Here is a 13,077-nt window from a genome sequence, read left to right on the forward strand (position 1 = left end):
TTCATAAACTAGACCCATGGATATACTTTCACAGTTATGATGTTTAAAAAAAATAACCTTGGTTAAGATTTTGTTTTGATTCCCCCAACATAATCATCATTTTACTCTAAATGACCTTTGAACTTGATCATGTGACCTGAAACTTGCATGTGATGATCAGTGACACTTGATTAGTCTCCCTGATAGCCTCCACGTTTCATGAACTAGGTTCATATACTTTCTAAGTTTTCTAAGTTATGATGATATTTCAAAAACTTAACCAATAGTTTAAGATTTAAATGTTGATGACACTGTCGGAAAATCGGCCCCTTAGTCTCGCTCTGCTATGCAGGGGAGACAAAAATGATATTTTGACTTCCTTTAAACAAAGCCAAATTGAACAGAATAAATAAATATGCATAGTATGTTTCCAGTTTTTCTTATATAAGTGTAAAATCCAAACATGTACAGGATAAATAGCAATGTTTTAATTTCATCAGTAAAAGACTCACTAAATGAAAACACTGATATCATGAATCCCTATAGTTTTCACACTAAGGGGATGAATACGTGATCCCAGAGGAAGCTCTTTACGCAGAGGTCAATTAACAGGATTAATTTGTTAACTACACTTTATCACTAATGACTAGTATCTTGGAGGGTTTCTCATGATATCAATTCAACTTTTATCATCATAAGGTTTCCACAAAACTATTCCTAGTTTAAGCGATATCAATGGGAGGATTCTAAAATTAATGTGAAAAAATAAGACAATTTGCAAATGGATTTCATACAGGTGATAATGTAGTATCAATAACGGTCCACTATATCCATGGAAATGCTCTTAATGTGCAAAGGAACTTGAAATAAGCCTCCTCTGCAGCCCACCCCCCCCCCAAAAAAAAAAGAAGCTGCTGATGTATTTGGGTCAAATATCAGTCCTATACACAGGTCATAAATAGAACCTTCTAAGGGGCTGTTTACACAGGGCTCATGAAGGTTTTGTGAAGATTCTTTAAGGATGCAAAACTCAAGAAATGACCAAAATCCAAAATTTGTATTTCATGCGACAAAAGTGCACGAAATGTGCATTTCAATGTTTGGAAGCTTTGCCAATTGTTCATGGGGTTTGCTTGTAGTCACTTTTTCTTCAGGAGTAAATTTAAGTTTCTTCCGAATAAAAAGCAACCTAAGCAACCCCCACGAACAATGGGCGAAGCTGCCAAGCATTTAGGTGAATATTTCACACACTTTTGTTGTATCTATTACGAATGTTGTACTATACCATTTTTTATATACATGGCCTTGCAAATTTGCGAGCCCCGTGAGAATGCCGCATAATCATACGAATGGCGCCCTCTCTAAGATTCAATCAAATGCAGGGGGGCCTAACACCCTATCCACCCAGATTGAGTTGTGTATGTACTACATGCCACTCTTAACAAAACAGACCAGTTTTTTTTGTCTCGCCCACCAGAGGTGAAGGCGAGATTTATAGGGAGCCAAATGTCGTCCTTCCGTCACAAACCTTATGACACCTAACTCCGCAACCGTAAGTCACTTTTCAACTAAACATGGATGGTAGATGCACTTGGGGACCTGCATGTTAGGCAGCAGTCGGAGGTCACATGGTAAGGTCAAAGGTCATTTTACTCCCTGGGGAGTATACTGGCCAGGCAATCGTTTACCAGTACACACGTGCTAATCTAATCACATTGACATTCATATCCTCCCGGGTACCCATTTAACACCTGGGTCCAGAGTGGCAAAGTGTGAGTTAACACCTTGCAAAGGGACGCTAGGCCACTGTGAGATTTGAACACACGACCCTGTGATTACATGGCAAGAGTCAAAACCACGACACCAGGATGCAAATAAAGCTTCCATACCAATGATATTCTATTGAAGAATAACACCTTCATCAGGTCAATTAACATTACATAGCTGCATCTATGCACCTGTTCATCATTCATCAGTTAAGAGAATCTGAAATTGGCTCTACTAATTATCAACAACAGTTGATGACTCTCATCAGCTGGATCATCAGAATCTACAACCCTGTTCTCATTACCATCCTTAAACTAGTTTAGTGGGAACTAGTTGAACATGTAATCTGAACAGTCAAGGAAGTCTTGGAGGTGATCTTCTTAACTGGTTTGGAAAACACCTCGCGATGTAGTTTTCAGGATCGCTTTACCTCTTTAAACTGGTTTTAGCGTGAGGACACAACATTCTTCAGGAAGTGATCTTCGCACATTTTGAGCACGCTACTCCACACGTACACTGTGTGCGGAATGCGTACGTTGTGGTTTCAAATTTCCCGCGAAACACATCATCCCACTGACAGCGTTCCCGTGGCAACAAGACTGCTTCACATGAAGTGGGTTTTGAGAACCGTGATCGAATGGGAATGATACCCAAGCTATCTTCCAAACTGGCTGACCCTAAACCAGTTTCTTCTTAACTAGTTTTAAGATTGTTTTAAGATTGCAATGAGAACTGTGTCTAATATTAAAAAAAACTGTGCACCTGTACTCAGAACTTTTCTTTGGGTAATCTTTAGCAGGATAATTGCTTGTTCTCATAATATCAATAATGATTTTCTACATGAATATGCATTCATGTTAAAGGAGGATTATAAGGAATGTTGCATGTGAGTAATATGGAGGGGGAGGGGCAAGGTAGGGGCGAGTAAAGGGGGTTACGCCATGTTACATCTATCGCTACATGGTGATTCCATTACTAGGTCATTGGAAATGAGATAATGATTTCAAAAAGATAGATATGGTTATGGTGATTATGTAAATGATGGTGGTGGGGATGATAATGGTGATGGCAGTGGGGATGATATTGGTGGTGGCAGTGGGGATGATATTGATGGGGGCAGTGGGGATGATATTGGTGGCGGTGGGAATGATAGTGGTGTTGGTGGTGCATGTGATGGTGTTAGTGGTATTTATCGAGGTGGTAGTGATGATGGTGGTAGTGATGATAGCAGTGGTAAGAGTGTTGCCAGTGGTAGTGATGGTTGCAGAGTTGGTAGTGGTGATTATGATATAAGATGGTGATGACTGCATTGAAACAGCAATCATGGTGATAAATGCGATGACGATGATGATGACGATGATGAAGATGATGATGATGACGATGATGATGATGATGATGATGATGATGATGATGATGATGATGGTGATGATGGTGATGACGATGATGATGATGATGATGAAAACTATGTTTGGTAGAGCTAGATCTAGCTCTACGAAACTTTTCACTGGTGCTCAGAGCAAAGTTTTGTCCTGAACAGATGTAGACTGCTCAGAAGATCAACTCAAATATTCATCCTTCAACTTACATAAATACTGCTGACGTGGAATACTTTCCCTAGAAAATATACCATTTGGATATCAATCTCTGATTGCAATTTATTCAAGCTGAAGATATAATGTCCACCTGATATCCAATGGATTCCACTCATTTAAATCAAATGATGTTAATATGAACTTTCAAAACATCATCTCGCATGCATCATCACCAGGTAGCAAAGGATCATTAGACTCATTAAAACTAATAAATGTGATTGTTTGTAGAAGAAACATGATAATTACAAGCTAGCTATCCTGGGTAGATGTGAACATGGTGAGAGGTATCATCTCATTTTCAAACTATTGAAATTAAATAAAATCAGATATAGGCTGATCCGTCAAATGCCACTTTTTATAGTGGCATGTTGTAGAAGTACAAGGAGTAGTAGTAGTAGTAGTAGTAGTAGTAGTAGTAGTAGTAGTAGTAGTAGTAGTAGTAGTAGTAGTAGTAGTAGTAGTAGTAGTAGTAGTAGTAGTAGTAGTAGTAGTAGTAGTAGTAGTAGTAGTAGTAGTAATAGTATTGTAGTAATACCAGAAGTAGTAGTAGTAGTAGTAGTAGTAGTAGTAGTAGTAGTAGTAGTAGTAGTAGTAGTAGAAGAAGAAGTAGAAGTAGTAGTAGAAGTAGAAGAATAAGAAGAAATAGTAGACATGGTAGTATATGTTGTAGAAGTGTTTAGTATATAGTAGCAATAAAGAATACTCCAATGTTTTGAATCAGTTTTTCATCAATATCCTGACAATATTTTACTTCTTTCATCAATAACAAATATTTATTCAAGCCTCAATGACAACAGCCTTGACCATCATTTTTTTTATAGGGCAACCATCATTGAGCTTGATTCTATTCATAACAAGAGACCTGGGAACCACCTCAGCTTATCGTCTCGTCTCATGTGTCTCATCGTTGACAAAAGACAAACAGACGATAGGTTACTGTTATCTGTGGCACGCATTATGTCCATTTGGTTGGTGAAATGCAAGTAGAGACAAATTGCCATGTAACCATGGCAACCAAACCAGGGTCTAATTGTTGATAAGACTCTTTGCTATTCAACCTGTAGCTATCAGGGTATGATACTGATGAATGAAAATCAAAATTTAAAGGAAGAAGATAACAGAAAGGAGAAAGAGAAACTGAAGGAAGAGGAAGATGAGAAGAAGAATCATAGCTTCTGTATCTTTTTTTTTATTTTTTTTTTATAACTTCAGGGGTCTTTGCACTCCATATTATGAACACAAGCGAATCACAGTCTCGTCATCAATCTCTTATTAAAATGTAATTTTAATATGACATTTTTCTACTGAAAAGGAGACTTTCCCTGTGAAAAATAACTGGAAAACTGTATTGGTTGAGAAACCAACACCCCTTCTCACATAAAACATTCTAAGACCTAAATAAGATGTAGTATGTGTTGGCATACATGCAAGAAAACAGTACATAGTTTGGCACAGGTTCAAATATTCCACAAGTACTCTCATGTGTATTAACACTTAGTGAATAAGTCAAGGACAGTGATAGTGACATAGATAGATAGGTATCACATTAGCTTGAGATATGTACATGAGGCCCCACTCACACCTTGAAGATGATATACTCCTGGCAATGAGAGTAGGTGAAATTAGTCCACTCCCATTTGGTCTAATGTATGGTTCGATCTCTTCCCACCCTGGGAGCATTTCAATTATTTTCAGTGGTTTTCACAAAGTAATTTGCTCTTAGCCAATCAGATGCTAGGATTTCAGAAGCTTATAACAATAGCCAGTGATCAGTTTCACAAAATGTTTAATTTCTTGCTGATGCGTAAAAGAAAACAGCTTGTGGCTGGGATATGAACCCACAACCCTATGATTGAAAGATGAGAATCAGAACCACTAAACCATCCACTATACAGACCTGCCAACCAATGGGAATTAAAAATTGTATTCTTTCATTAAACAAAAATAATTTTTCCCAAAAAAGTGTATTTCATAATAAAGTGAGTGGCACACTTGCTCATCGTGGCGCTCAAGCTGCATGCAAGCTGAAATGCACACTGCTCTTGCATATGAAAAAAAAAAAACATTGAAACATGTGTATATCTCACCCTGGTTTTAACAAAATGATTGAAAAAAAAACAAGTTACTTGAAATTCATTGATCTAATAACCATATTTGTGAAATAGTGACATATAGAGATGATTTTTCTCAATAAATTATGATTTTGTATAACCAAAAAACATTAAACAAAACATATTTTTAAAGAAAAAACGTACTGTCGTATTTTGGTAGCAAAAACGTACAAAATACGCCAAAAATGTACCGCTTGGCAGGTCTGACTACAAGTATATGGAGGAGATTAGATAGTTTATTCTGTGAGCAGTGTGAAAGATCCCTTCTTATTGAAGAGGACAAGATGTAATTTATCCTGAACAATCAATATTCTCTTTCCATCAATCTGTTTCCATTTATGGTCTTTAGGGTCTACCAGCAGTAATTGCTGACACGAAATTAAGTATTTGGGACTGACAAGGATGTGAGGTACTCAATCAATGGGTACACAAACCACTATAGATGGGATTGACAATCTTTCCTATGACTATTAGGGGTAATATGGTGAATTATTCCCATTTTTTTGTCATAAATTTGAGAAAAATTAAGATGAATATGAAACAAAATTTCCTTGTGACTACACATTGCTCCTGTACATAATACTTCCATATTCGGAAGGGACCAAAAGAACTTTCACAAGCTGTTATCTGTTTAATCCCATCATGATTTGTAATTGAAATATTTAGACTGTCAAATCTGAACTGAAAACCTATCTTTTCCGGCAACTGTGTGAAATATTTGGGCAGTCAGCGGCTTTGAATTTTTTTCTACAGCAAGTGGTACTAAACAAATGCTATTCTCCATCTTTATCATCATCATTACTATAACCATCATCACCACCACTATCACCACTACTATCACCACCATTACCATCATCACCACTATCACAATTATCACCACCATTACCATCACTATCATTGTCACCACCACAACTACCATCACTACCACTATCATCATCACCAACACCATCATTACCACTATCACCAACATCACTACCACCACCATCATCACCACCATCACTATCATCACCACCACCATCATCACCACTATCACCATCACAACCATCATTACCATTACCAACATCGTCATGCTAATCAACATCTATCACATCCTTCAGAATGTCTTCAAAATCTTTCCAGGGTTGCCTTAGTAGGTCTATTTTCATGAAAATACCATTTATCTTAAATGAAAAAGAGAATAAAAATTGAAGTTGAAGAGGAAGAGAGTCAGATGATTTATCAACCACAAACTTCCTAAAATATCTGCATCTGGACAACAACAAAAGCCTTCAGACTTTATCCGCTCATATCTCGTTACATGCTGAGGAGACAGTTATAAATACTTGGGGTCTGGACTATGTAAGTCAGAATAGTCTACTTTTATTTAGTGATGACTCCTTAAAGGTTGACATCAGTTTCCTACTAGATAATGATAATACTTTGTGGTAACTTAGACAGAAGCTTACGGCCTATCACATTGTTCCGTGCAAGCTTTCTGTGTGACTTACTGGTGACCAATTTTGCTACCCACATCTCACCCGCAAGTTACCCGCATTGACAATATCTCGCACAAATCCCACACGCAGTTGCTGCTCAAGCACACGCAGTCTGATTTGCACACAGAAAAATGTTGAAGATGCATCATAACTTTGTTGCGGGTGAGTTGCAGGCAATCCCGGAACGATATGACTGGGCCCGAAAGCACATACACATTATCATTACTAAAGCCATTTGATATGTTGCATATTTTCAATATCATTATTATTATTGATAATGCATGTGTGCATGCTCCTTATTTTGCCTCTTTCTTGCTGGTTACTTGAACAAGTGAATCTCCTCTACAGCCCCTGATACATATGCATCAACTTTGAAGCTGGCCCAGAATCACCATCAAACCTGAAATTTGAAGCCAGCTCAACATCACTAGTCCCCTGTTACACATGGTCCAAGTCCTCCAAATCAAGTGCATACAGTTAAGTCGGCTTCACGCCTCCTATTCACGTGATCTTAAAATCCATAATTTATTGTTTGAAATAGACACCAGAAATGAAATACTCCGAAAATTTGTTTTGCCCAATTGATCGTGGGCCCGGCAGCCGCTGTGCAGCGCCAGATCGACGAGGCTCTATCCCTTTAATTGTTGAACGCCAAACAGGGTAGCAGCAACTCCCATCTTTTAACGTCTATTGGTCTGATGCGGCTGGGGTTTGAACCCCCGACCTCCTGGTTGTGGGACGGACGCTCTACCAACTTAGCCAAGACACTGGTTCCTGATACCAGTCACCTGACTTTTAATGTAAACATTCTACATGGTTCTTACACAGTTTGTTAGCTATTTTGTTTGTTATCATGTCAAGCTGGCCCAAGCCAACTTGAGGGTGATACACATACCTATTGCATGGGGCCATTTGATAAAGCTGTTTGTAAGTTCAGAGCGACTTTAAGAACGACTGGTGATCCTTTCTTACGCGCTAACCATCACCATTAAATATACCATCTACCATTTAAGAAAGGATAACGAGTCATTCTTAAATTCACTCTTAACTTACGAACAGCTTTATGAAACACCAACCAGGACTGAAGCCGGCACGATGCTAGCTTCAAACCACATCCAGAGGTTTGACTCAGTCCGAGCCGGCGTCAGTATTGGGGTATGTTACACATACATCAAACCGCCTCCAGAGCTGGCCTCAGTCCACTTTCTTTGTATGTATTAAATCCCCCCAATTTGCCTTGGAGTTTGTATTTAATAGCGATAATGTTATTTTTTCCAAAGATAAATTTAAACTTTCCTAATATTGATCCATTATATGTATTTCCAAATTCCCCAAATTCTCTCAATTCAGCTTTATATTTGTAAACTCATGTTGTAGTAGGTCCATGGTATAACGATGTTCTATATGATTGTTTTTGTTGTTTTTTTTGGCTTTCTCATTCCAAATTTTTTGAGCACTAAGAGACTTAACTAATTTATGCTACATAAAAACTTAGTATAATTATTATCATTATCACAAACAAGAATATTCAAAGACAAGAGGGATAATTGAATTTGTCAAAGCTGTACTTTAGCTTTAACATTTTTTGGAAATTGAAAATGATACTATGTAGGCCTACACAATAAGGGCTCCTTACTGATTTTAATGAGGGTCATATTGTGGGCATTGCAATAAAAAAAAGAATTGCACAAGTGCAAGGTCTTTGATTGTTCAAATAATCCTTGTCATTTTGATTAAATGACAAGGTGATAAGGTGATTTGTATTTGAGTTTAGACAATGACAGATTTTACAAGGTCACATCTTAATACCAAGGATTTGAAATAAATCCAGATCCACTGTGAATAGTGACCTGCAGAATGTTAAATTTAGATTTAAACCATGTTGATTTAAATATAATACCCTTTTCATAAACCTATCCTCCAATTAGCCGCCTAAGAGTAATGCGGATAATTCAATAAAAATTGCGTTCATAAACTCCGAAAATAAGCCGCATTATTTTTACGAGCGCCCGTCCTGAAAAAGGCGGATAATCGCCATGACAACTGGACACGCCCCCTCCGATGCGGTTGTGTTGGAAAAGGGTGACCTTGTGACCGCACCATGGCAATTATCCGCATTATTTGGAAATGCGTTCATAAACTCAAAATCTTATCCCGATGCCGCTATTATGCGGATAATAGCAGCATCAGAGTAATGCGGATAACTCTTGTCCTCCTCCAATTTTACGACCAAATTATGCTGCTATTAGCCGCCTAACTCATTTTAATTGGGTTTATGAAAGGGGTATAAATCTAAAAGATTTGAATTTAAATCTTTTGAGATTTAAAGGTTAATCATTAAGATTTAAAATGAATTTAAGATTTATTTCAAATCCTTGGAATGTAGAGTGCACCACAGCATACCCATGGTGCTAAAAACAGTTGTTAGCCTCCAGGGATTGCTTTCATGTTATCACAAAAACTGAACAATACCTTTAAGTCCCTTTCCCAATTTTAGATAGCTGACAGAAAAAAAAACTGAGATGAGATAGGACAGGATGAGAGGCAGCTGAAGTTTTTTTACCTTGTAAAGCGTTAATGGGTGCTAGATTTAGAGAGACTCTATAAAGTACAGAGGGTTTATGAGGGTAAAGTATGGAGAGGAATTGTGGGGTGATTCTGTGCAGGTGAATTTGGATATCACATAATACATCATTCATGCGAGATGGGAGACGTGTTCACACAAAAATTTTGGCAGAGAATTTAAACCAAATGTAAATCATGATACAAATTGCTAATTCAAACAACAAAAAAAAATTGTGACTTTGCCAAATTCTTGCTTTTTTCTATTATAAAGCAGATTCTCCTGAAGTTAGCCCATCACCCGGGAAACCTTGGACTTTCATGTAATTCAACTTTGGAGCAAAGATTCAACAAGTAGCATGCCATGGGGACAGGGTGACATTATTATTATGAATACGATTGTGTTCTCAAATGAATCAAGGCAATTACAATGATACCACATCCAACTATTCATCTTTTTCTAAATCTAAACCTACCCTTACTGATAAAGCATTTGCATGTATGTGGCTCTCAAATTATGGGACACGCTCTATAAGGGACAGTAGAGGTTCAATTTACCAGCTCATTTGACTCCCAAAACATTATTAACTGCCTGGGAAGAATAAGTATGACAGTTGTCTTCACCATTGAAGAATTAGTAAAGAGCACAGTAAACATGAGAAGCATTCACTGTACACAAAATTTTTGAAATGTTTGGCTTCCCATAATTTTAGCACAGAGTTTGACCAAGGTCTAAGTTAAACCTGACTTCAGAAAACGGGCCTTAATGTTTAAAACTCATCTCAAGGCTTATCTTCCTATAGTAATACTCTTTACAATGTACAGTTTATTTACTTACTTTCATAATATCTGTGACAGAAAACTCATCATTCAATTTATCTCCCAAGGAGTGTAATTGTAACACAAGTCAAGCCAATTTTAATGTTTAATTTTATGATGGCCTCAATGAAGGACTACTACATAAAACATGCGCCTTCTTGTGTAATGAAAAGATCGTTCGACTTTTTGTACAGGCTCATTCTTCTTACCCCTCTCAAATAGAGCGTTGAGAGTTAGGTCAGAATGTCGTCAAACGCCCGAAGACAATACCCTTCTAAAGTAGAACATGCGGATAAGAAATCAATTTCCCTCTCAAGGAGGAGTCTTTGAAAGGAAATCTTCAAAGGCCTTCCTAAGAAGGATGAATACATGTTCGTCGTGAGAGGGGGGGTTGAAACATTAGCTTATCTGGGACACGCAGTCAGTGCACGCGTGCAAGAGTTCATTAGGCACTTCTGACTTGGTTTACGTCTTTGAGAGGATAATATTTCACATGAAGCAGACAATCGCTTAATAAAGATTATTTTTATGTCAAAAACAGCATCCATTCAGTGACACTTATCTTTGCACCTTTTTGGGTTCTTTTATTCTCATGAACTCTCTACATTTGGGTTTGATAAATGTTTGTAAATACAGCATTTTTATGTCATGCTTTAATTTTGCGTGAAGAACTTGTCGCACACTGAAAATTCAAAGCAAATAATACAAAAATACTGATGTGATGATATAACACGAAGCAGATTCATGGACAAGTTGAATAGGTGTCATAGATGACTCTAATATGCTTTTCACATTGCATTTCCTTAACCCCATACTATCTTTTTTTCGATTTACATTGTCTTTCTTAACCCCATACTATCTGCTCAAGCATGGTTAATGCCTTAACCCCGGACTATCCCTCAGCTCATGAATATTGATGGTTTTACAAATAGAGCGTGATTAACGTGCAATTCGACCTCTGTGATTGGCTAATGCTTAGCCCCATGCTTAGCCCCACTTTCCTTAGCCCTGTTTCGTTTTCACACTGCATCTCTTAGCACCGCAATTGTGGTGCTAGCACCACAATAAGCCGGCTAACCCTGCTTTTTTGCAGGGCAAGATAGTACCGTACTATTTACCGTGCTAGCCACTTTGCTAAACCGTAGTGTGAAAACAAAGTGGGCTAAGCTTATAACCCCGGGAAATTGGTGGAGCTAAGACCCCCCCCCCTTAGCCCCACCAATTTAGGACAAAAAGTGCAGTGTGAAAAGCATTTAAGTTCACCTCAAGATAAAGTGTTACAACCATTTTTATGAGTTACTGGCCTCTGAATGAACCTTCATTATTAGAAGTTTATTAGACCTAATCACTGTTCCACGGATCATCAATATGCTGAGAAATCCCATGGGAAGAGTGCAATGACCCTGTCATGCAAGTAAAAATAATTTCTAATGATAAATTAATGTTTCTAGGGCTACATGAATCAGCATAAAACATCCACAGGGCAAATAAAGTTTAATCTAAAAACGAATTTAAGGAGTGACAGAGCCAACTAACTTTGACTATGGTCTAACCTAAGGCTAAATTATGGGAAGCCAAAAATTTAAACAGTTTATTTCTACACATATTTCAAGGCCTGGTTTCACTGGCCAATGGGTGCGAAACGTATTCATATAGGACACAGGGGACGAGCAAAATTTCAGGGGTGGCTCCATTCATTTTCATCCGCTCCAGAAATTGACAGATTAAGCGAAATAATTTGCGAAAAACATAACAGAAATAATAGACGTCGGTAGTATTTAGAGGGGATGTTAAACAAATGTTCATCAGAAGCCTAGTGGATAGAAGTGAATGGCAGCTCCGAAGGGGTTACTGGGGGCTTTGATACTTTATATATGAGATGCATTTGCTTACATCCTTTCTATTTCCGTGGTACTAACGATGTATAGACATTCCATGTATCTTAGATTTTCTCCCTCTTTCCATTGTTCCGCTGCAGTGAATTGGAGTTGCGAGGATGCCCAGAGGATGCAGCGGACGTTTAACGGAAGATAACGGACATGGGATGTTTGTTGCTTGTTAACCTTGTGGATTTACGTCATACACGGTGGAAAGTTCATCTGCTCTTTAAGTTTTGTGCAGCTCAAAACTTTTGCGCGGATAAAATCACTGTGGACGGAGACTTGGATAGAGCATATGTAACACCTATGCAATGAGCCTACAACAAATGCATAGCATTATACAACGGATGGCAAGGTTTTTTTAATGTTTTACATCCGCTTTGCATCCATGGGACTGGCTATTACCTTTCTTATATACCCTTTATTCTTTGCCCATGCTTCAAAAGTGAAGAAAACTATTTTATTTATTTTATACAGACATTTGATAAGGAACTGAGCATCAAATGTACTTATCACTTAAACCTCTATTGTTGAATATCCATAGTTCACAAACATACACCAGTGAAGAATGTATGCCAGTATAATTGATTTAGTGCAAAGAACGAACAACAGTAGGAACACTATATCTCACTGCCATAGTAATTTTCGTCATCATGGGGTTTTCTTATTATCCACTAGTAATTTTATATCATTTTTCTGGTTAAAAATCATCAAAAGGGAAAGTTTACTACTGAAGTCTTCAACACTTCTCTCATTTTCTAAACATCCATTATCATCTTTCGGAACCCGGAACTAAACTGATGTCCGAACCCCCCCCCCCCTCAACCCCTTTATCAATATGTAGACAATGAGACTAGAAACCATAGTAAATATACTGCCTGGTCTATGGGCA

The 13,077-nt window shown here is 37.8% G+C and overlaps 1 protein-coding gene across 1 annotated transcript in view; it reads left to right on the top strand.

Moving 5' to 3' along the window:
• Positions 1-1,188: 1,188 nt before the first annotated feature.
• LOC121430621 (WAS/WASL-interacting protein family member 1-like) overlaps positions 1,189-13,077 on the top strand; it is a 74,198-nt gene continuing 62,309 nt past the window's right edge. Inside the window, exons 1-2 of the mRNA XM_041627937.1 lie at positions 1,189-1,213; positions 2,758-2,979. Coding sequence (XP_041483871.1) covers positions 1,189-1,213; positions 2,758-2,979 — 247 coding nt within the window. The remainder of the gene's footprint in view (positions 1,214-2,757; positions 2,980-13,077) is intronic.

The sequence above is a fragment of the Lytechinus variegatus genome, chromosome 17, assembly GCF_018143015.1.
Source record: "Lytechinus variegatus isolate NC3 chromosome 17, Lvar_3.0, whole genome shotgun sequence".
Taxonomy (NCBI): domain Eukaryota; kingdom Metazoa; phylum Echinodermata; class Echinoidea; order Temnopleuroida; family Toxopneustidae; genus Lytechinus; species Lytechinus variegatus.